The sequence below is a fragment of the Pithys albifrons genome, chromosome 1 (genome assembly GCF_047495875.1).
Source record: "Pithys albifrons albifrons isolate INPA30051 chromosome 1, PitAlb_v1, whole genome shotgun sequence".
NCBI classification, from domain to species: Eukaryota; Metazoa; Chordata; class Aves; order Passeriformes; family Thamnophilidae; genus Pithys; species Pithys albifrons.
In genome coordinates, this window is record NC_092458.1 from 84,659,361 (window position 1) to 84,685,111 (window position 25,751).

Consider the following 25,751-nt stretch of genomic DNA (forward strand, 5'->3'; position numbering starts at 1 on the left):
ACATTTAACCTTGAGAAGACAAAGTAACTTGCATTTTGAGTTGTGTGTTGCAGGACAAGAACCATTGGGTGAAGAAGACCTGAGCTAAACCAGTGTTGGTGTCCAAATAATGAACTGCTTTTCCTGTCCGAAGTATCTACTCCATCCTAATGGGCTAATGCCTACAGTATGGAAGGGTCAAAAACAGGTCTGAAAAGAACAAAGACTGTTTAAACGTGGGAAGTAGATAGATATAGAATATGAGTTTGATGTCAGTTGGTATGACATAAAGAATGGAGATTGTGGTAGTTTTAGCTAGGCCTCAATTTAGAAGGCTCAGAGAATCTATGTAGACTAGGACAGACAGGTATCACCTGACTTAAGTAACCAAATAAATATTTCATACCAGATGACGCAAATATGAGATAGGCAGGAGGAGTTTCTCAGTTCCATCATGCCTGCAGTAGAGGCAGGAGGTTCTGCTGCTGTCCTGCGCCTTGCTCCTGCTGCCACTACATCATATTTGGTTTTAGTTTCAGGGAAGTAGAAACATTTTATTGTTATGCTCTTTCTTTTGCTTTGCTGTGTGTCTTTTAGAGTATTTTATAAATCTAGAGTAATGAAATCTGTTTTCGGTGGGAGGTAGAAAATTGTTGTTACATCTAACTTGTCTAGGTGTATGTTATACTGTAGTTTTCTTTTCATTTTCTCTTTTCTGTATAAATATATACAATTAGTTTGAGTTTAAACCTGTTCTGAGTTTCCAGTTTTTTTCCTTTCTCAATTTTCTTGGCAGGGGGAAGGGAGGCTCCAACACTGTGTTGGGCAGTTGGCATCTTGCCAGCTCAACCCAAGACAACTGACAAAGACTAAATAGATATAAACTAACCCTGAATAAGGCGGTCCCGTGGTGTAATGGAGGGCACTCTGGACTCTGAATCCCAAGGTTCTGAGTTCAAGTCTCAGTGGGACCGTCCCCTGGCAGTTCAATGCCTCCCTGCCATCCCATCCCGTCACATCTCGGATGCTCAGCAGGGTCAGCCCCGGATAGTACCGGGTGCTGTGACAGTCCTGAGGACTTCCCTGTCACTGTCCAAGCTTGCTCGGCCGTGGCAAATGGACCTCAGGACTGAAACGGTGGGGCCAGTTCTGCGCACACTGTGCCTCACCTAAAACATCCACTGTGCAGGCTGGAAGGGCACATGGGAAGAGCGCTGCCCAAATCTGCATTCATGAAGTCTGGCCATACAACCCTGAACAGATGCAGGCTACAATAAAGAGGGAAACTTCCCAGTGAAGAGGAAATATTTACAACTGCTTCCCAACAGAAATAGGCAGCATGATGAACCTGCTTTCAGGGAGAAGCTCAGTAATCTCCATAATCAGACTGCATGATGCGGTGGCCTATCACAGTACTAAAGCAGGTCATCTCCACAAAGATTATACATGGTACTGGGTACAGGGCAAAATTAATGTCTAATCATGATAAATGCAGACTGCATGACTGACTGCACAAATTTTCAAACAAGTTTTGCAAGTCTGTTTTAATGCAAACCACTGTTTCAAAGTAGTTTTATTCACTGAGTGAATGCCATATGATACCAGAACAAAAGCAAATTTATGCAAAACATCATTCCAACAAGCCTCTGTCTGCAAGAAGAACAGTATGAGTGTTAAACCACATCTGCACCGTGTTCTACAAACACAGCTGCAAAACCTGACAAGTCTTTTTTATGATGGATGTACATGCAGAGTCATCTTTAGGCCCTAAAAAGTATATATACTATCATAAATGCACAAATATCTGTACAAAGACAGACTTCAAATACAAAGAATATTAACTTAAAAGAGGAAATAGTATCTCCAGGCAAACACAGGCACAATATACAGCTTATTGTCATACAGACATTATACAGGCAGTCAGGAAGTACACAAATTTTAAGAACCTTACTTTCATAAAGTTTCCATTTTCCCAAATATGTAGTTAATTCCACACTAGAAAGTAATTTCTACAATAAATTTGGATGAGGAGTCAAAAGGAAAAAATAAAAAGTAAAGTTGTAAATAAGTTGTAACAGAACATGGTTGTAAAGAAATAATAAACAGGATGTAAAAACAGGAACAACACTGGGAGTTAGAATATAGATGCTTGTTTTGGTGAGGGAAGAAAAGTGATATTACAAAAAAGAAGCAGAAATTACCATCTTCAGCTTTTGATAAGGCGTTTGATGCGATTTACCCTGAGTTAAGAGATGCTTTCTCTTATGTTTGTACACAGAATGACTGCAAGATTTACCAACCAATCACAAAGATCTTTTCAAATGTTAAAATGCTCTTCCTTTCTCTGTCAGATGAAGACTTTTCACACTCTCATGGTTTCTACAAGACTTAAAACCAATAGAAACAAATGTTACCCTCGGAGAGCAAAGAAGAAAATGTTTTCAGTTTAAAACATTGACTATACATAAAAAGCTCATTTAACTCAGATAAACAACATTCATTACAGGAAGAGTTTTCAGCCTCTTGTTAAGAACATCTCACTGTGAAACAGGAGAAAGGAAAGTGGCTCCTATTGTCTCAAACAGATACCTCAGTTGCAATAAAGTCAAAATATCCCTGTAAGTAAAACACACAACTAAACAAGATTTTAAGGCTGGAAACATGCATTTCATTGTCTGGATATTGTGGTGCTCTGCCCAGTCAATTTTGGTGCACTTCCTGGATCACGTAGCTTTTATCTTTTTCCAACACTGCAGGAAGAAATTAAAAATAATTACAAAAAACAAAGCCTGTCAGATGGCATCATGCAGAACTCGACTCATCCTATCTGCTTTCAGATATAAGGAATTCTATTTCATGGCTTTTGTTTCTGAAATCATCTCATGCACTTCTAGTACAAACTACAGCTCATTACTAGAGAGCTTACCAAATTTAAAGAAACTGAAAAGCTATGCAAATAAAGGCACATTTGAGAGCATAACCATCTATTGTTAGGTACCCTCTCTTTTAAGGGAGACTCTTTCTTTCCCTTGGAAGGACCTTTAAGAATATGAAACCAAAGACAAACACACAGAGAATGATAGTGAAAGAAAGGTGAGTCCTGTGGCCCAGCAGCACCACATTAGACAAAACAATGAGAGACAGAAACATATTCGGAAATTAGATATGAACTGAAGGATTAGGTAGTCTAAGAGCTTAAAGACTGAGGGGGAATCTGAGTATTTCCTTACAAGAAGAAAAAACTCATTCAAATCTAATACAGGAGGTTTTGCTAAGAAACAAGTATTTCATAGCTGGCCTACCAGAGCATTCAAAGTGTCAACAGGGGAATTAATTTGAATAAAAGCCATCAAGTTTCCATATAGTGTATGCTAAATATTATCAGTCAAAATAACTAATTCAGAGTCACGGATTTTTGAAAATAAGAGGATTTCAGCATTGTTCAGAAGAACCAACTACACAGAATTGGCTGGTTTGGCCACTAACTTCAATCTCGTGCTGTTTTCGCTTACGGCTTACCACCAGGAGGGCAGTGCAGCAATTAGATTTTCACTTCCACCAGCCAGTTTTAATATCTTCCACTTCAAAGTCTACAATAACTGCACTTCCGAGTGTCAGGAAATGAAAACTCCTGTTTCCATTTGATATTTCAGAAGGACCTCAAGGGGAGAAAACCAAGTCATCCTGACAGGAATTTTGCCAATATGTAATTACTGAACTCCCTACTTGCTAATGTGTATGAAGGAGCAATATAAACTTCCTGCTACTCACTGAAATACAACACAGCGTTACTGCAGGCTGAAGCTCACAACCAGCACTGGCTTAAAATATAAAATTATAAAATAAAAAATGGGAGTGAGGGGTGTTTGGAGTGTGTATTTTTAAGTGACTAGTTCCATTTTTCACCTTCTGTAATTTTCCTTTCCAAATACTGGGCAAGCCTTGATTTTGTTTACCAAGGATTTAACTCAAGTTACAACTTGAGCAATTCAGCTGCAGCTGGTATTGGTCACCACACAGCAAAATGGGAAAAATACCAAAGGAAAATAAATACTGAAAGAATTGCTGAAGTGTATAAACTATGTATGAAAGCTTCCTTAAGATCGATAAAAATGGATAATCAACAACTTAAACTAACGTATTACTTGGAGAGACTATTAGATCTCCAAATTTAAAATAAAATCATAAATCTAGAGAGCAAGGTCATAGAGATCATAGGAATCATAACATTAAAAGATAAAACAGCATAGAAAAATGTGATGAAGTGAGCACATTACAAAGCAATATGCATTAATCTAGCTCTGTGTAGATGTTGTCATCCTATTATGAGAAAAACTGTAAGGGACAAATGTGAGGGAGGGAGCAGATACAGCAACTAGGAGTACTACAAAGGAAAAGAAGGACTTACAAAGGAAAAGAAGGACTTACAAAGGAAAAGAAGGACTTACAAAGGAAAAGAAGGACTTACAAAGGAAAAGAACGACTTACAAAGGAAAAGAACGACTTACAAAGGAAAAGAACGACTTACAAAGGAAAAGAACGACTTACAAAGGAAAAGAACGACTTACAAAGGAAAAGAACGACTTACAAAGGAAAAGAACGACTTACAAAGGAAAAGAACGACTTACAAAGGAAAAGAACGACTTACAAAGGAAAAGAACGACTTACAAAGGAAAAGAATAGCTTCCTAAATCTTGGCCAGGCAGTAACTACAGGAAAGCAACATGGAATCCAACAGACTTACGTGGGGGAAGGACTGAAAAACTATTTGCACTACTAAAGAAGAGCATTCTGATCAGCACTAACAGACAAAGAAAAGGGAAGCTTCAGTAGAACATCTAGAACCAAGCTTATTTGGCAGCAGAAACATCTCCCAAAAGAAGCCATGAATTCTGGAAGAGTTTCAAACAAAACTGACAACGCGCTGCATGATAATGCAGAGAAACCAATCCCCTGCATGCAAAGAAAGGCAGTAAGTGAGGCAGAACACAGGCTCCTTCTCCATGCTAGCACCAACACAGACACATGCCACTGGTGTGAGCACACGGCATTCCAGGCACACTCATCTCAGCCCCGGCAAAGCACTGCTCCCAGTAAGTCCAAGTGCTGGGACAGGGCCAAAAAAACTGAAGGCAGCATTGATGCTGCAGAGCTGATGGTCAGCTGGAAGGTTTCAGAGATTAAATTCAGCGTGCAGGGCAGCTCTTCTATATGTTCTAGGCTGCTTCTGCCTTGCTGGGCCTCCATTTTACTCCAGGATTTGTAAATGTACACTGATACCCTTCTGAAGAGGTTTCAGTGATTTATTGGGTTGAGGAGGGGCAATGAGGTAATTTTAGGAAAAAAAATATTAACAATGCAATTTGATTTTTATTCTCAGTGAACATTTAAGCAGTTCCAACATACTGTGTCAAGTGATACGTTCTGATTTACGACCTTACACTTTATATTCCAGTTGCAGAATTCATTCCCTTGACATTCATCATACTAGTTCAGCTAATATTTTAATACATGGTTTTACTCTGATTACAGTATTTCATGTTACATTTCTGCTCTTCGAAACAATCCAAAGGTAATTAGACAAAGCTCTCGACACTGCTGACTAACAAAACACACACAAGTAAGCCCAGTTCAAACCTGTGAAGTGTGGGTGTATTTTCATATGCACAAGCCTTTTTGGTATGCTTATAATAAACTGCTTCTGACTTGCCCTAGGTTACAATGAAGCTGTCCTGTCCCTTACCCGCATCCCTGCAAAGTGCTTTGCTACTGTGTAGTAGACACTCGAAAATCAGAATCCAACAGGAGACTTTACCAATACTGACCTTGCTTCTTGTGTATATTACACTAAAGATAAAGGAGTGAAAGCTAATACTACACAAATCCACATTTTAAAGCTCTGCTTGCTTTTTCATAAGAAGTAGATATCTTTGCAATCCCAAAAATACCACATTTGTGTTTATTAATTAAAGTTAGATGGGGAAATATTCACTGATGAAATAAGAGAGTTTTTAATCTTTCTCCTCAAATCCAAAACACATTGGTTACCTGTTTGGCTTCCTATTTACTGCAGGGCCTAAGCAACCCCAGTCTTCTGTGTACTTACTCTCAATATCCCTGCAAGCAGAGGACAGGCTAGATGAGGGTGCTCGAGTCACACAAAAATCTTCATAAAACTGAAAGCAGGACTTGCAAACACCCAAGTGTTTCTCTAGCCACAAGACCATTCTTACCCTCCACAATAAAAATGAATGAGTTCACCACACCACCTCTCATAAATAAAGCTTCAAAGTGTGGCAGAGTCAGAGCTGGGTACTTTCCAGAAACAATATTTTTGTTACCAATTCTCATTTTGAGCATAGTGGAGTCCTCCTTGTCCTTCTCCTGGAGTTCTTAAAGGCTACTGCAAATGAAAAAGCAATCAAAACCCCAGAACTTGTATTGATGTTTTTGGTTTTATTAAGAAGAATAACTGCTAATTTTTTTTCAGAGGGATCTGTCTTAAAGCCTTTCATGAGTGAAGTCTGAGGTCAGCATGAGCTGCTGTTCTCTAGAAGAGCATTAAAAGGGCAGATTAAAAATGGAGAACCAACTGTGAAATTTAACAGGTAATTATCAAAGTAATTGCAAAGAAAATATTGAGGTGACAGGCTAGAATAAAGGTAGCTATAACACCTAAGTTAAAAGCCATGTTCGTCCCTTTTGAAGCCAATTATCTTGCTGCAGCTCTGACTGTGTCTATAACACCTTTGCCTGGCACCAGTGCAGGGCATTAATAACTGGTGTTTGCATTTTGAACTGAGCATTACATGCAAAATAACATATTTAAGGATGTAACAAAAAGGCTATTAGTCACCATTTTTTTGAGACTGCAGGAAGCAGCCTGGGCAGATACAGTACACAGCTTTACAGGACATTTTATTCTCAGGTTAAGATATCCAAAATTAACTTGACTACAAGGAATAATCTTGCATTACAACTAGCTGATATGTCATCCTGCAATATTTTAATTTCCTAGAATATGGGAAGCCACATGAAAAGATAGCACCATTTCCCTAATAAACATGCATCTAAGAAGATAGTAAGCAGACCAATTACTTTGAAGTACACCTGGAAGGATTTTGAAAGCAAATCTAAAAAACAGTTGACATAGGCAGATCATTTGAAATACCAATCTAGAAAGCTCGCTAAAAGCAAGTGCTTACAGCTGGAAAATGCAATCAAAGTCTAAAGAGATTAGGCTGAGATGATGTAAAGTTAGAATATTACATGCAATAAGCTTGTTGCTGAAGGGCAGATTTGGTTCTATTACAGGCTTTACTGGAAAACAAAATAAAATGTATTCTAAATGTTATTTTAAGGCAGACTGATGATGTCAGACTGGAAGGAAACAACTGAGATGTGGAAACTTACTCTTCAGTCACTAAGCAGTGACCAATATGATGTTTCAGTGATCATCCATTTAATTTTCATCATTCTTAACTCCTTCCAACCTTTCTTTTTCTCTGCTGGTGTCAGCATCCTGGCTTCATGTTCAGTGTCTGCACAAAGTCCTCTAAGTCCAAGGGTCTGTCCAGAGCAGAATGCACAGCTATTGCACCTGACAGCTTTGACCGACCAAGTACATCCAGCCCAACATGTGTCAGTCCTGCCTAGAGAGACACCAGCTTGAGGCACAGAAGCTGTGGGTGTCAGCTCAGAGCCTCTGGTAGGGCTCTCACAGGCAACATGCAGTGACATATGAGCTGAGCCCACGGGGAGCCCAATATGCTTACTGTATGGTGAACAGCAGAGAATCATAGAATTGACTGGGTTGGAAAAGACCTCCGAGATCATCAAGTCCAACCCTTGGTCCAACTCCAGTCCATTTACCAGATCATGGCACTCAGTGCCACATCCAATCTCACCTTAAAAACCTCCAGGGATGGGGAATCCACCCCCTCTGGGCAGCCCATTCCAATGCCTGATTACTCTCTCTGGAAAGAATTTTTTCCTGATCTCCAACTTAAATTCCCCCTGGCAGAGCTTGAGCCCGTGCACCCATGTCCTATTGCTGAGTGCCTGGGAGAAGAGACCAACCCCCACCTGACCAGAACTTCCCTTCAGGTAGTTCTAGACAGTGCTGAGGTCACCTCTGAGCCTCCTCTTCTCCAGGCTAAACAGCCCCAGCTCCCTCAGCCTCTCCCCATAGGGCTTGTGCTCCAGTCCCTTCACCAGCCTCGTTGCTCTTCTCTGGACCCGCTCCAGCCCCTCAATATCTTTCCTGAACTGAGGGGCCCAGAACTGAACACAACACTCAAGGTGTGGCCTCACCAATGCAGAGTACAGGGGAAGGATCACTGCCCTGGGCCTGCTGGCCACGCTATTTTTGATACAGGCCAGGATTCCATTGGCCTTCTTGGCCACCTGGGCACACTGTTGGCTCATGTTGAGCTTCCTGTCAATTAGTACTCCAAGGTCCCTTCCTGCCTGGCTGCTCTCCAGCTACTCTGTGCCCAGCCTGTAGCGCTGCAGGGGGGTTTTGTGGCCAAAGTGCAGGACTCGGCACTTGGCCTTATTGAACTTCATCCCACTGGAATCAGCCCATCTCTTGAGTCTATCCAGAGTCCTCTGCAGAGCGCTCCTGCTTTCTAGCAGGTCGACACTCCCTCCCAACTTTGTGTCATCAGCAAATTTGCTGCTCATGGACTCAATCCCCTCATCTAAATCATCAATAAAGATGTTAAACAGGACTGGACCCAAAACTGACCCCTGAGGAACACCACTAATGACCGGCCACCAGCTGGATGTATGAACATGCTGAATGTGTGCCAGTGCTCTTGCCCAGGTATTTGTCACTTTAGCTTGAGTATCCTTTTTTCAAAATCAAAACCCTCCTGCATTCCTCCCTTTCTTGCTATCAGTATGGATTTCGCCCGGGTATCCAGAACATTAAAAACTCTCCTACTAATGACTAATTCCATTCTCTTGCCTTTTTCCCGACTTGGATGGTAGGAAATCAAAGGTGAGATGCTACATGACAAATGTAGAAGAACACATGGGGATAAAGAAGCTAGTCAGAAACCACAGCCTGATTCAGAGACACAGCAACCACTGAAATACTGATTGGAGATGTTTCCCCTCTTATCAGCAGTATTATTAAAAAATTCCTTCTGTAACTAAGGCAGCCCACAACAACAACAAAAAAAAAAAAAAAGAAAAATCCTAAGGCTACATAGAACATGTGATAAAGGCAACTGATCTCAGAAATGAGTCTTGGAGTCATCTTCTTCTCTCCTAAATACCTAACTTTATCTCTTTTACATAGGTAGTTCTTTTCTTTAAACTTTTTCCAGTTAACATAACAACCTCTGGCAAGAACTTTCAGCAGTACCCAATTAATTCACTAACCCAAGACTCAAAGATTGTCGCTCCTAGTCCACAACTTCTAACTCCAACTGTACTCTTTAAGCACTGTCCAAACTAATTTCAAAACAAGTTTCTTGTTCTTGCTTGAAAAATGAAAAGAAAAAAATTGGCAGTCATCTATCCACCCACAAAACTTGGCAAAAGTCATTTATCTGGAGGGAAAAATGAATCTTCTGTACAAAGACAGTAAGATCAAAGTCCGTATCTTAAGTATCTCACAATCTAAACCAAATAGACGAAGAGATATAAAACACATTGAAGGTTCAAGTTTGGAACACTGTCTTTTTGTGATAACTTAATACAGTACTTGCACAATTTACAGTTCATAAGGTGGTTGGCAAGAATTTGGGCAGATGTCAGTTTTACCAAATAATGATACAAAATAGTTGAAAACTATATACAAATTAACCAAGTTCTCAGCACAAATGGTGCCCCAAAGACTGGTAAAGGACAACTTTCAGAGGAAACACTTGAGACAAATATAGAAAAAACCCAGTAACACAAAAGCCAAGTGAAAATCAGCATGGAGGAGTTTAAAAGCAGGAAAAAGAACAGAATAGCTTGGAGGGAAATGCATTTAAGAAACGGAAATAGCTTTAAGATATTTCTCCATAGCCTAGAGTAGATGAAAAAAAAGGGCACAAAAAATGAAACTGTGATGGACTCGAGTTTCAACATTTGAGCACTGTGCTGATGTTAGATGCTGTGTTGAAGAATATATTCTGAGGAGCCTCACAGGAATGTAAAACTTGGGCCTTGAAAGATTTAACAGCCACCAAACTTCTGAGTGAAAAGCAACTGTGATATCACAGATCACAAAGCCATAGCAGTTTGTTTAAGAGAACGAAAACAACATCTGCTGTATGATTTCACTACCACAGTGCACTTCTCTGCTGCTTTCCAAGGCACTGAAACAATTCAATTGAACTGATTCTTATTAGAGACACTGCACTCACCAGCTCAAAAGAGGCATAAGTGACACAAACCAGCAACAATCCTCTGGTTTTCACTCTGCTACTTGTAAAGAAAACCACGAATTTCCACTGCCAGTGCAGCTTTAAGGAGATGGTACTAAACTGTACCCATCTGCAGAAGCCAGACCTGCAGGTACAGGTGCTATGAAAACAAATGCATTGCCAAACTTCTTTCTAAAGATCTGTTACTAAATGGAAAAAAATAAAGCAAATAGTTTTGATTCTCTGATTTTCCAGGCAGTTTACCAACACACTGTCAGCATATTGCATACAGTAGGTTTTCTTTTATTTGTGTCATCTCCACAACTGTGAAAAAGACTTGGGAAAAAAAACACCAAAAAATCCCACAAAACTTCAGTTTTCATTCATGAACAAAGTATTACCTGGAGCAACTCTGAGTTTATATGTTTGTGGGTTTTTTTCTTAAGTCTATTATATTTAAAACCTAAAAAAATTAAATCTGTATCCTATGGGAGGAATGCAGGAATATCTGTAGAAATACACCCTGTAACTCTCCTCCTGAGTGTCATAACCCCCCAAGCAGCTTGTCTGCTGCAGTCTGGGGCCAGCACCAGACTTGGCAGTGTCTGGCAGGACAGAGAACTGGAAACTCCTTCCAAGGGCAATCAAATCTGTAATGAGAATCACACAACATAAGGTTTGCTGTGTAAGAAAGGGCAAGTACTTGCAGAGGAAAAATACACTGTGATTATATAAAATCAGTTCTACTGGTCATTTTAGCTCCCTGTTGTGGATGACCCATTTGATTTCAGAGCAAGCCAGATCTGCAGATCCTCTTTCTCAAAGACATGCAGGTAATCTTACTTTTTTCATTGTCCCTGGGTTTCCTCATTATTAGTTTAAGCTACCCATTAGAAGGGATCAAAATAGCGTGTTTTACAGTTGGGAAGCGGGTCTTTGCCTGAACAAACAAATAGTAGTGTTGACCAGGGAAGATGGTGAAAACCTGATGCACAAATGACAGAACTAATACAGAAATACTCTGTCCCAAGTCTGACAATGTTCAGACTCATTTTAATGCTCAGTGCTCTACAAGACTGCTTTGAGGTAGTACTGCATCTGATTCCTAGACATTGGCTCTTGTCCAAATGAAAATCCTTATTTAACTGGAATGAGCAATTAGTAAAAAAAAATATCCAGCCTACAGGGTAGTGGCATCTTGAACTTCCACTGCAAAGAATGAGCTCAACAAAGAACTATATAAATCAGAGCTTCTATGGTCATGTTTTATGACCATCAAGTTGATACCTTGAAATCCTACTAGTTGGCATTCTCTGATGTCTTGTGCCATACACCCAGGACTCACAGGAAAGCTGAAGTGAAGGAGAAATGAAGGAGGAGGCCCAGCTAGTATGATTTGTATACAGTGTTCAGGCTTCACTCATCTTGTGCTTTAGGTAGAGGCAGATGTTCAGCTCAACCCCTAACACCATGTCTTATCCTAATTCTGCTTGTCTGCCTGAAGAAGTCCAAATCTTTCCTTCTCAAACCTAACAATCAAGTCTCAAACTAACATCCTGAACCTTCAGCCAACACTCTTGTCCCCTTCTCCAGTTCCTCTGGGTAAGGAGGGGAATCAGGACAATGTTACCTGGACTAGGCTACAAGGGAATATACCCTCTTGCTCACAAAGCCAGCAACAGAGCCTTTAAAAATCACTCATTCTACACATGTTATTCCAGGTCACTTCAAGGACACAGGATTTGGAAAACAAGTCCCAAGGAATTAAGAAATAACCCAAAACCAAATAAAAGAAAATAAAGCTCCAGGAGACAGCTGGGAAACAGACACGCTGCTTGAGACTCATCTCAATTTTGAAATAAAGTTTGGAATTTCCTTCAGGAAAGCTCTGCACCGTGCAGGGCAGGTTGAGTCACCAGTTGTTGGAACAGCAAAGAACTGAAGAGGAAACTTGTAAGGCTGGGGGGAGGGAGGCACAAAGTGTCTGTCTCGCAGTGGAATTGGCAGGAAGGACTATTTCTGCCTCCCAGACTCCAGACACACAGACGTGGGAGAATACCAGGGACATAATCAGTGAAAAAGTCATTTTTCTATGTTATGACACAGCTCTAATAAAACTGTTACGGATCCCCTATTGTATTTTTCCCTACAGTTATTCCCTATCTAAGTTTCTTTTTCCCAGGCACTCAGCAATAGGACATGGGGGCACAGGCTCAACCTCTCCCAGGGGAAATTTAAGTTGGAGATCAGAAAAAAATTCTTTCCAGAGAGAGTAATCAGGCATTGGAATGGGCTGCCAAGAGAGGGGGTGGATTCCCCATCCCTGGAGGTTTTTAAAGTGAGATTGGCCATAGCACTGAGTGCCATGATCTGGTAAAATGGACTGGAGTTGGACCAAGGGTTGGACTTGATGATCTCAGAAATCTTTTCCAACCCAAATAATTCTATGATTCTATTCTATGATTCTATAATTCCTTAGGGTTCCTTTCCCGCCACTTTTTCCTATTGGTTCAAGGTCTGTATTCCTATTGGTCCTTATCCTGTTCTTCTGATTGGTTGTTATCCCCGTTCTCTTATTGGTTATTGTGATGTTCTACCCCATACCCCATTGGTCCATTTTTGATCCTCCGTTTGCACGTCCCTTGACCAATGAGACGTTTGGTACCGCCCCTTATTCCAGAACCTTCCCTGCCTGAGTCCATAAAAATGAGGCACTCCAATAAAGTTTGCTGCTTCTGCCACCGAACATCCTGGTCTCTGGACATCCTTCCTTTGCAGCTGCAGCTCTTCGGGGACTCGGTCGGGATCAGCGCAGGGGGAGCCTTCTCCCGCTCTGAGCGGCTACAGGCGAAATCACTCACCAATATTTGGTGTATTTCATCCACTGTTACACTGAAGTACATACTCTGCCAGAGGACGATGCACCAGACTGTAAAGGAGATGATGATCCTGCAGATGTTGACTGCACTGATCCCTTCCAAACGTCAGTTTTTCAGTCACTGATCACAGTGCACATGCAGCATATTTCCTCAAGGAAATTCAATTTTATAAACAGAAGTGGTTACACACTTCAGGTTTTTGAGATAGCACAAAAACTCCAAGTGTCTTATAATTGCATTTTCAAGTGCACAAAAGGGTCTGTGTCTGAAACCTTAAATCCAACAGTGCCCAGCAAAATCTGTGAGACTCTACCCAGAGCTTGCCTGTATAGGAATAGATCATTGTTGGTAAAAGACTAGCACTAAAGAAGTGCTGCTCTGCCTTTTCTTTTTTTTTCCCCCCTCGAGCTGTAACCTTCTCTAGAAGTTTCATTCTTCCTGACACCTTCCTTCCCCCTGAAGTACTTCCACAACCACAGAATAACCAAGTACCTTTAACTCAGCAGCAGCTCAGCTTCTCTGCTAATGGACTAAAAAATGTCTGTAATTAATGAGGCAGGTGTAAAGGGCCCCACACCTAGAAAAAGCAATCTAAAGTAGGTAGCTTTTCCCTGATAACCACTTGTAAGTGGGTTCCCATCTTCCATTATAAACATCATTTCAATACATATTTTGAATTAAAAGAACACTTTGTATTTTCTTACCCTTTTATGAACCATGAACCTTTCCATGATTTCAAGACAGTCAGAGAAACAGTCCTAAGTGTGTAAGCACTTGTATGTGTTGCAAGATAAAACGACCATATACTCCTGAGATAATTCCCAGAATTTCTTTGAACATTTTTGCAGTGATTATTGAATCTGTCTTTTGTTTAAAAAAAATCATCTTTCCCTACCTGTGAAAGGCTCCAGCAAATGTGGAAAATGCATTACACAAGTAGCAGTTTCACACACACACAAAGACACAACCCCAAACTAAAGACATTTTTGTCTTTCAATTATGACAAGAGTTGTTTTTAATCTGTGACTAAAAGCTCATTTAAAGTAATTTAAAAATCAGTAATGTTCCTTTACCATTATTTTACATTAATCTTCCTTCCTAATTCTAGCTATAAATACATTTTCTGCAAATTCATATCGTGCAGTTCATAATCCTGTCTGCCTTAGCTTGCATACTAGAAAAATTATATTGTACAAATGTCACTGTTCTGTTACCATTTGGAGTGGCAGATGTCCAACTGCCAGCTGTACACGTGCTGAATATGAAGCACTAATTATAGAGTAATCAAATGGTTTGTTAAACCATATTTAAGAATTTTATTGTCACTTAATAACTGCACAAGTATTAGTAGACAAACACACATGAGGGCAATTAGCACAGCATCTACCAAGTTTTAAGCTTATCCATAATATGATGGTTAAATGAGAACTATCATTGGAGAAATCAACTTGCCAAGGGCCTTTGACCCAGTCTTTCAATGAAAACTCTTGGGAAAACAGAAAATTAAGCTGTTGTGAGACAAAAGGTAGAGTAGCATCATGGATTAGAAAGTGCCAAAGAGAAAAAAAAAAGGAAGAATTAAAAATAGTACATAAATCCTTAGTTGTGGCAAAATACATCAAAACAGTGAGACAAGATTATCTTCAGGCTTAAGTCAAGTATACATATTTACAGCCTGGGAAAGGAAATAAATTAATGCAACAGCATTTGCCACTCACTCAAAAATACATAAAATCATTAAAGAAATAAGGAAGCATGACAGCAGAGACCATGCATCTGGCTTATGATTTTAGTTCTCCTGTATTATTCTTCAAAAAGACAGTTAAATGCCACCCTGACACCCGATCCAGTCAGTTCTCTGAAGCTGAGCAGGGTCAGGCCCGGTCAGTACTTGGATGGGAGACCTCCTGGGAATACCAGGGGCTGTAGGTTCTAGTCCTGAGGACTTCACTGTCACTGTCCAAGCTCACTTGGCCTGGGCCCAGTTCTGCGCATGCTGTGCCTCACCTAAAAAATCCCCTGCACAGGCTGGAAGGGCACACCCACGTGGGGAGAGCCCTGCCCAAATCTGCGTTCGCGAAGCTGAGCCACACATATTCTTCGAAAGAAGGAACTCCTCTTTCAACTTCTTTTTGTCCACAGCACAAAAAGCAAGGTAGAAGTGTTCATCCTAAAATGCATCCCACAACTGAGCACTGTTCTGTACACTCCACTTGACTTTACACTCATCATCAGTTAGTTTAATGTTTCCTTTACCTTTTTGCCTGCATTGTCCCCCCAGTTGACGCAGCTCCCTCAAGAAGCCTGATAAACATCCAGAGCAAACTTGTGATGTGGCTTCCTCCAATTAGGTCATTAAATTTACACACTGGAATCCCTTTACATCTTAAAGTCTATGAGCCTGTGACACTGTCTTGTCTTAAATCACACTGTGGAACTCATCCATGTCATTCCATCTTTAAATCATTCAGTCTCAGCCAGGCAGTTGAGCTGATCACACACAATTAAACCTGATGATGCTTCCCTCACCTGTCATTTTACTACTGAAAAAACAAGAAGAGCTCTTGAAGGCAGACAGTTGACTTTATTTTACTTTTTTAAACTCACTTGGGCACTACCTAGCCTAACAGCCTCTGGCTGCTTTTCAAAGAATCTGGCAAAAAGAGCAAAATACAGCAGGCTGCCCAAGAGGAACAAGTAACAGTCCATATGTGGCAGTAAAAATTCAATATTAATGACATTATTCTAAGTGTAAGTTGTTAAATTCTAAAGTAGCAATCCCAGTGCTAAACAGAGACCTGTGCATCTTTGGCAGCTGTCTTTTTTGGGCAATGCCTAAAAGGAAACAACAGTATTTTTTGTATCACAGTTCACAATGCAGAGAATGCTTGGATGGCAGTCTATGTCATCCAAGATGTGAGATAATGATGTCTCACATCTAACAACCTAAGTAACAGTCATCTCAATCTCTTATCTGTCTGAAGCAAAAATTGGAAGTTTCTAAGAAACAGCTGAAAATAGCTAGAAACAGATTCTCATGGTTCAAGTGGGTTTGTTTCTAAATAAAGAGTCCTATAAAGAAAGCCCAGTTATGAGTATTTGCTTACAAGAGCTCTAATGTAAACAAAAATCAGTGGATTCAACTGGTAGTAATAAAAAGAAATAATCTTTTCTTATATGGCGGTATCAGAACCTACTGAGACAGGAGCAGAAGCCAAGAAAGAAATGATTACACCAACTCCTTGAGAAGCCTGAAGCAATAATCTAGATGCTTGCTGCTGCAAATGCCAGCATAAGGATAAACTATCTCAAGACCAGTCATGCTGTAGATGATGCATGCTAGCCATGGGCAATGATAGTTCAAGGCAGTATTTTCCATAGTTGGAAACATCATTCAAATTTGATCCAAACTGAAACACAGTACTCTGTTAATAACAACAAATTCGCCCCTATGATTCTCCTGACTGATAAATATAAGTCTTAGAGTCATAGAATCACAGAATCGATAGGGTTGGAAAAGACGTCCGAGATCATCAAGTCCAACCCTTGGTCCAACTCCAGTCCATTTTACCAGATCATGGCACTCAGTGCCACGGCCAATCTCAGTTTAAAAACATCCAGGGATGGGGAATTCACCACCTCTCTGGGCAGCCCATTCCAATGCCTGATTACTCTCTCTGGAAAGAATTTTTTTCTGATCTCCAACTTAAATTTCCCCTGGCAGAGCTTGAGCCCGTGCCCCCTTGTCCTATTGCTGAGTGCCTGGGAGAAGAGACCAACCCCCACCTGGCTAGAACTTCCCTTCAGGTAGTTCTAGACAGTGCTGAGGTCACCTCTGAGCCTCCTCTTCTCCAGGCTAAACAACCCCAGCTCCCTCAGCCTCTCCCCACAGGAGTTGTGCTCAAGTCCCTTCACCAGCCTTGTTGCTCTTCTCCAGCCCCGATCCAGCACCTCTTTATGTACCACACAGGGCTCCTTTGCCCTACATTGATACTACTCTGTATATTTTCAACAAAGGAAATCTGTGAAGATTAGTTATATTCATTCACCATATTCTACAAGACAAACTCTTATTATAGGGATGACAGTGAATGCAAGAAGGATAAGGCTTGTGTCATATAGACATTGACATCAAAACAGACCCCCAAACCTTAATGCTGTGTGGGCTAAACTGACCTGAAAGATCAGCTCTGTTAAATAAGGAGTAAATGGTAACATCTGAGCACTAAGTGTTAAAGAACAGAGCTTACATTTGCCCTTATTCTGTTTGCATGGGTGGGAGGATGGTGGGTTTATCCTTTATTATTTTTCTTAATTTAGAGTACAGAAGTTTGGGTAATTCAGCAATCAAGCACTGGGACCTTGAAAGGATTCGTTTAAAAAAAAAAGAAAATAAAAGGAAAATAGCATCTCTACTACTTGCCCTCTAGCACACAGCAGTCAGTCCAAAAGTCCTGAGAAAACCTGAAATAGGAATTACTGCATAACAATAGGTTTGATCAGTAAGGGATATGAGAGTCATTTTAGGGCTTAGTACAGTTAAGCTCACAAAACAATTTTTTCAACTGGTTTTCCATTTCAATTTGTTTAATATTCTACAGAAGGCTGTAGAGCAGTTAGTCACCCACCTCCAGAGAGGAGGAGAACTGGCTATGTACGACTCAGGAAGGCAAGAAAAAGTATTTTTCATTATTAAAAAAATGAACTTTTGAACACAGGTCATTATGTTTGGGGTACATCAAGAGAATGCAAACATACAGTGCTACAACATCATGTTACCTCACTTCCACATCTCTGACTACATACCGAGGATTAACTGCCATCATTTATACCATTTATTCTTTAAAGAGGGAATGGCAAAGAACTGCATGTGGGCTTTTGGAACACAATGTAGCAATTTGTACTAAATGTAGCATATTAAAGCAAATCGCTAAATGGCAGAAAGATGTAATTTGCACAACAGGCTTTCAGTTTGCCTGTTCAGCCTGCAACCTGTAGAAAACTGTGTTTGGTTTGGACATGCCAGAATTCTTAAGCCTTGGGCCTCCAGTAGTTTCTTATAAATTATTTATAACAAACATCTAATGCAAAATTTTTAAATACCATCAGCTTTAACTGAGTGGCACAAAGTCAGAAACAGAGTTTCACTCTTCTGTAAGGTAGCACTTAAAAATAATACAAGCCCACGGGAAATGTGGTTTTGTACTTTCCAGTTTGTTTATTCACTGAATTTGAATTTTTGGATAGAATATGAAGGCCATAATGGCACAGTAGCTGACAGAAGACCACTGGGCCACAGAGACCTCTAATGCCTCAACTTTTCTGCGAAAGCAACTAGATTTCAGGGTAACTCTGATCTTCCAAAGGAATCAGTTTCACATGAAATGTTTCAGAGAAAGCTGGGCAAGACTCCTATTTGTTTTATGAAAGGTACATTGTTAGTACCTTTAGCTGGCAAAGATTTAAATGTAGTAGGTTCACATCATGACATAAAAAATCCAAACCAAAACAAAACCACCAGCAAGGAGAAAAAAAGCCCCGACAAACAATTATTCCTCAGACCCTGAAAGCACTGGTAAGAGAATTACTGCTGAAGAAAATCTAAAGCATCCCAACATCTCTACTGAAATTAGCTACTGTTAAACTAACCCTAAACCAAAGAGTGCTTACTCACTATTTTGCATTTTAAACTTAGCCATTTAAATGCTTTAATTTACAGCACAGCTCTTATACACGGTTTTTTTAGCGCAAGTGACAGACCAACAAACTGCAGTCCCAAATACCAACACTGCAAGGAGGGACCAGACCTTCTATAATTACTCCCTTTTTTGCGGAACACAAGCCTTTCCACCTCCCACTATTAATTTTGTCCTCATCTTCCTGCTCCTGAACAATCTAGAAGTGGACAAAAAGTATCAGTTCACAAGACCAACAATGCAGGCATTATTCAAAAAATTTCCATGCTAGTCAAATTTATTTTTACATGGGTGAAGCAACAGAACTTCCTCTTCCCTATGAAAATTATCTCATAAATTATGCTTTACCATGAGGAAAACACAAAAATACACACTCTGCAAAAGTCTCATTCTATTTAAAAACTTCTAAGTTTGTCCCATTTTAAGGCTATTTCATTTTGTTCCCTTTTCAGCCACCCTGACTCTTCTCAGCCATAAATCTACACACCAACTTCCTTTTTCCTCTGAGTTTCTATGCTGTCTATGCTACTGTTGTTCATTTCAGATCCTGTTCGCCTTCCCATTCCCACACTCTGAAACCTCTTTCACAACTCTTCATTTTAGTTCCTCACCCATGTCAGTACTTGCAACCAGGACTAACAGCCTGGCATGGAGACCCAGAATCTTCCACCTCCTGCATGCCAAGTTCTTCAAAGTGCTGCTGAAGCATCCCAGCTATGCAAAAGGCCTCCTCAGATTGCCCACTCCAAGCACTTCAGGGTAGGTGAGGCTGATCACTTTAGTACTATATTCCCAAGGCCGTAGCACTTCAAAAGCAGCCGCCTACCTTATACCTGTGAAAGTTTTTTGTAGTACAGGGCGTCTGTCAGGCGGCAGCACATAATTATAACTACAACGCCCTTTAAAGTCACTGCCCAGGATGAAAAAGTATTTAATCTTTTAACAAAACCCCAGTGTCATAGGTCTTAATCCTTTACCACCTGTCACAATACACTCCCTTCATAAGGACCTGATGGATGACCCTGTAGTCAAAGCACCTTCTTCTTTCCCTAAAACATGCTTTAATATAGCTAAATTCTTGACTGTTTCTGAGTAACTGAGTTCTGAGGTGAAAACAATGGCCACTGCTCTGAGCTATCCTAAAAGACGACCACCTGCAACAGAGCAACTTGATTGACAATGGTCAGGCCCCACCAAAACCAGTCTGGACAGAGTGTCTCCCCTGCATGATGTGTCTTCCATATAAAGGTACCTTTTCACTCCCTCAGTAGTTTCACATGGTTTAACTATCCAGGCTGGGCAGATGCTCCCATATCAAGGGGACCCGTGTGGCTTCTTCACAGCATGGCATCCCAAGCAGGATTTCAGTGAACCCCCCCATCTCACCCATCCCTGTGGTGCCACACTACCCCCCCGGGCCCCACCTCGGCCACCCCCGCACACCCCTCCTCCTGCCCACCATCCCTTCGGACACAGGCCGGAGGGACACGCTCGGGATGGGGCCCAAACAACACGCTGGGGACAGAGGGGGCTACACCGCCCCCTCCTTCCGACACGGATTTGTGGGGGAAGGAGATAGGGAGCACCCATTTCCACCCACCGGGGCTGGCTGCGCTACAGGAGTGCGGGGCAGGGAGGAGGGGGATTGCCCCGCCACGGGGCGAGGGTACGAGGGGCTGCGGGGCGAGGGCATGGGGGGCTGCGGGGCGAGGGCACGGGGGGCTGCGGGGCGAGGGCACGGGGGGCTGCGGGGCGAGGGCACGGGGGGCTGCGGGGCGAGGGCACGGGGGGCTGCGGAGCGGGGCACGGAGCGAGGCACGGGCACCGAGGGCTGCGGCGGGACGCGGCCCCCGCGCAGGAGCCGGGGCCGGAGCGGCCACTCACAGAACTCGGCGATGTAGGAGGACACGGCGTAGTTCTCCTCGCACCACTCCAGAGTGGAGGTCGGCGAGCCCCAGTAACCCTCCCGATCGGCGGCCGGAGCCATCGCGGCGCCCGCTGCGAGCTCGAGCGGAGCCGAGGGAAGGAGCGTAGGGAGGAGGCGCCGGGCCCGGAGCGCAGCAGCGGCGGCGGGAGGGGACGGGAGGGAAGGGCCGGGGGCGGGGCCGGCTCTGGGCCCGCCCCGCAGCGGGAGGAGCCGCAGGTCGCCATGGCGACGATCTGCGCCCTCGGGCGGGGGTAACTCCGGCGCGGGGGAAGAGCTTTGTGGTGAAAAAAGACGCATTTAGGGAATGTCTGTGGGGAGAGGCTGAGGCGGGAGGGCTTTGGCGCCCCGGATGCTTCTGCGGGGATGAGGCGGGCCAGGCAACATCGCGGCGCCCTCCTCGGCCGCTTTTCGAGCCGGTTTGCGGGCGGTGGAGGTTTCCTTACTCAGTTTTCCGCACCGATTTTGATTGTAGACTACAGGGAGGGCTTGTAGGGCGAGCGGGGCATCACGTTGTTAAAACACGGGTTCACAGAACCGTGGGATGGTTTGGGTCGGAAGGAACTTTAAAGGCCATCTGGTTCCAACCCCCTGCCATGGGCAGGGACACCTTCCATAGACCTGGTTGCTCAAAGCCCCATCCAAACTGGCCTTGAGCACTTTCAGGAATGGGCATCCACAGCTTCTCTGGGCAACCTGTGCCAGGGCCTCACCACCCACACAGTAATGAATTTCTTCGTGAAGGCAACGAAGAAGCAAGTGTTCCTTGTAGTTAGGGGCTGGGAGGAGGAAGGAGGTTTTTTACAGCACTGCCTGCTACACGGGGGTTTTCCACTCATAGGATGCCTTATTTAGTTTGCTCAGTGCTTACTACGCATACTATACTTACACCCATAATATGCAAAGTGCTTTTCAAGCAGAGTTGGTATCCAGAGACTAGTTATAAAAAGGGAAAGACTTGAAATACATGGGAAAAGAATAAAGCACACCAGTAAAGGCCTTATGGTACTGTGTGTTTTTCAAGTTTCAGAAGAGGGTCCAAAGTCTTGATGAGAAGCTCTGGGCAGATCTTGGGGGCTGTACATAGTGCTTACACCCTGCTGGTCAGCAGAATTTATTATACCTGCATATAAACACACAAACCTATTTTTCCACACCTTACTTCTCCTCACCTGCCCTTCTGTAAGATAAAAAACTCCAGTCGAAACACAAACCTCTCCTAGGGTAAATGCTGAAATTCTAGAATGTATACATCTATCATGAACACTAGCCTGCCTTCAGCAGTTCAGTTTGTATATAATTGCTTTCAGCATCAGGCAGAGATGTATTTAACATGTATCACTATTTTTCATAGTGTTATAAAGCCTTCTAAGCAAAATTTATTTTAGTGATGACAGTGACAATACACTGATGTTGCAAAAAGAGCATCAAAATCACTGTGGACTTTTATATACATACCTGTCTTTATGTATTTTTCAGATCTAGATTATCCTCCCCAAATTTAAACTTTCAAGATTGAGGTCAGGAAGAGTACCAGACTGATCTAAATGCACAAAACTGGCTGTAAACAATGAAGAGGATTCTGGCCTGTTTGATGCATTTGAGCTTTTTGGAATTTTGAAAGTTCTGTTTATATAGTAAGGAAGTTTGTAGGGCTCTGATCTATCTTTTGTTATCATGGTATACTATATTAAAAGTTCTTAACAGAAAATTGATTCAAAATTTGAAATTGCAGTTGTTCAGAAACTAAAGAAAGAACTATGAAATATCTTAAATATTAACTAATAAATGCTTGCTCACCAAGAACAAAAATGTGAACAGAGTGGGGAAAAAACCCAGCAATTTTTGTAATATCGAATTACAGTTGGCTTTAAATAAATAATTAAAAATATTGATGCTTGTTTCTTTTCTAATCATGTGCATGCTGACCATGAGAAGATTTGTCACCACAATAGAAAAAGAAGTCAGACATGAAACTAGCTTTACAACTGGGTGAGATAAATTAATGGAACAATATATGGGGTAGATAACAACAATAGTGTGGATTGTCATCCATTCTGATGTCCATAGAAAGACAAGAAAAATGCATGTGTTTATGGCCAGACTTCACGAACGCAGATTTGGGCAGGGCTCTCCCCACGTGCCCTTCCAGCCTGCGCAGTGGATGTTTTAGGTGAGGCACAGCCTGCGCAGAACTGGCCCCACCGTTTCAGTCCAGAGGTCCATTTGCCACGGCCGAGCGAGCTTGGACAGTGACAGGGAAGTCCTCAGGACTGTCACAGCACCCGGTACTGACCAGGGCTGACCCTGCTGAGCATCCGAGGTCTGATGGGATGGGATGGCACGGAGGCATTGAACTGCCAGAGGACGGTCCCCACTGAGACTCGAACTCAGAACCTTGGGATTTAGAGTCCAGAGTGCTCTCCTTTACTCCACGGGACCACCAGAAAAATTCAGAGCTACTCCTTATTTTGGTCATTGGAGAATTTTTATTTATTTGGCACATTTCTGTGGTATTTTCCATCACGATATGCATTTACTTCTGACTTATTCTGTGGTTTGGTTCTCTGCCTCTGAACTCTGATGAAACTTTCAGTCATTGCCCTCAGAAGGATAGTATTGAAGAGGCAGCCTGAAAATGTTTTATAGAGGTAAATTCATCTTCCACCAAATTGGTTCTGACTGTCTCAGCTGTTACAATAATACATATTAAAAGGGTTACTTTTCCTCTGTAGCCTTGAGCTATGCATTGTTATGTCCATTACTGCACTGGATATAATGTGACAGCCTGAAGTTATTTGCATCTAAATGTGGTCTGTCTGATTAAAGGGTCAAACCTACCTCTATCGAGGTGTTGGATTTTTTTTTGTCTGATCTATACAGCCTATGGAGGGAATGTCTAGTTTTGAAATAAAAAAAAACCCAAGCAAACAAAAAGCTCCTGAAATGCTTATTTTCAGTAATGCTAAAAATGTAGTTGTTATGCTGATTGAGTAGCTTCCTGTGGCCTCAGGCTGCCTGTGGCACAGGATCCTCTTTCCATACAGTTTTATGTTGCCCTAAGACATGGCTTAACTGATAGGTGTTTATTGAGTCATGTCACTTTACACCACTAGAGGGATATGTCCTTTTAATTTAGTATGTGAATCCAGTAGTATTTTGCTTGGGAATGGGAAAGGGCTGCTGTTCAAAAATGGCACATATTCAGCTTATTTTTGTGATCAGTGAAATTCAGGGAATGACATCCAAAGAAGACCATTTTTATCTCTCTCTGCTCTATTCAAATACTTTATCATGGCTTGTGCTGCCTATCGTTTCATTTCTGCATAAAATGAGACCTATTAAGTGGATTGATTAGAACTAATTATGGTGATATGTGTTGGAAAAGATTGTACTTACTTCCTCTCATCAGTGTATATGTACAAAGGGGAAGATTAAATTGACATAAAATCTTGAAGATGCTTTCACTCCTTGGTTCTAATAAGTTTATAAAAATATGTCAGTCAAAAAAATCAATCTGAATTTTGTACTACAAATTGCCTGTTCAAATTTTACAGTAATTATTTCACAATGGTTTGGGTTAGAAGGAACCTTAAAGGCCATCTGGTTCCAATCCCTCTGCCATGAGCAGGGATACCTTCCACTAGACCAGGTTGCTCAAAGCCCCATCCAACCTGCCTTGAACACTTCCAGAGGTGGGGCATCCACAGCTTCTCTGGGCAACCTGTGCCAGTGCTTCACCATCCTCACAGTGAAGAATTCATTCCTGATATCTAATCTAATATCAAATGAAGTCATTCCCCTTTGTCCTGTCACTCCATACCCTTGTACAAAGGCCCTCTCCAGCTCTCTTGTAGCCCCTTTAGGTACTGGAAGTGGCTCCAAGGTCTCCATGGACCCTTTTGTTCTCTGGTCTGTACAGACCCAGCTCTCTCAGCCTGTGTCCATAGCAGAGGTGGTCCAGTGCTCTGATCATCTTATGAACCTGTCCCTCTTCTAGGATTGTTTTTAATGGGGTCATAGCATTCACATCATCTTAGGTGTGAAATCCCTAGTTGTGGCGCTCAGCTCTGAAATCTCACTTCCAATGATAATACTGGTTTCCAAAAATGTTGCAGCTCAAAACATCTTTACTGGCAGCTTTCTGAATTGTCTAGTCCATAGTGGTTAAGAAAAGGGTCATTAACACCTCTAGTTTCTTCAAGCCCGATCCTGTGTAACATCTAATCTATTCTATTGATTTATATGGAGATAGCATGAGTAATATCTTACAAACAGGATTCCAATGGGCTGCATCAGACCCTTTGTAATGTGCCTTGAAGTTTGAGGGTTCTTTATGTGCACTGGGGCTGGGATAAAGATAATTATGCCTGAAGAGTTATCACAGAAACTTATTGGCATCTGAATGAGAGAAAAAGAGAAGTTGTTTCCTGATTTGGAGAAGGATCTGATCAAAGAAACTTCAATGAGCTTTAGCAGATCCAATTTCCTGTTCATCTCTAGGTAAAACAGAAACGTCTGTGCCAGAGTTAAATAGAGTCAGGCATTTGTGAATCATCATCAGAGAGACTCATGTCCTAGAGCCATGCAAATTTTCATAATTTCCCCAGTGTAATGTGACTGTACTTAGTCATACTCTTGAGGCTATTGTATGCATTTTGGCAACTGATTGTGGCAGTGAATGACAGCATCACAGATTGCAGCTCTTTGGGTGCTGTGAGCATCCAGCACTGATAGGCTCAGAAATTAATGCAATCACCTGAATAGTGTTGATGGAAATGGGGCTACTGAGAGCAGGTGTTTAGGGAAGGAGGTGTGACCTGCCAGCAACAGGATATTCCCTCATGGAGAGAATGATTCAGTCTTATAGCCAATCCTCAAAGCGGATTTTAGGGCAGTATTTTTTTTT

The 25,751-nt window shown here is 41.9% G+C and overlaps 1 protein-coding gene across 2 annotated transcripts in view; it reads right to left on the minus strand.

Moving 5' to 3' along the window:
* The window catches only part of ACER3 (alkaline ceramidase 3), a 59,060-nt gene extending 38,068 nt beyond the window's left edge, over positions 1-20,992 (minus strand). The window contains exon 1 of one of the 2 annotated variants that reach the window (XM_071557220.1): positions 20,803-20,992. In XM_071557220.1, coding sequence (XP_071413321.1) covers positions 20,803-20,905 — 103 coding nt within the window. In that variant the 5' untranslated portion in view covers positions 20,906-20,992. Of the gene's footprint in view, positions 1-19,529; positions 19,601-20,802 lie in introns of those variants that run through there. The other variant, XM_071557229.1, reaches the window with a different exon arrangement.
* Between the last annotated feature and the right edge of the window lie 4,759 nt (positions 20,993-25,751).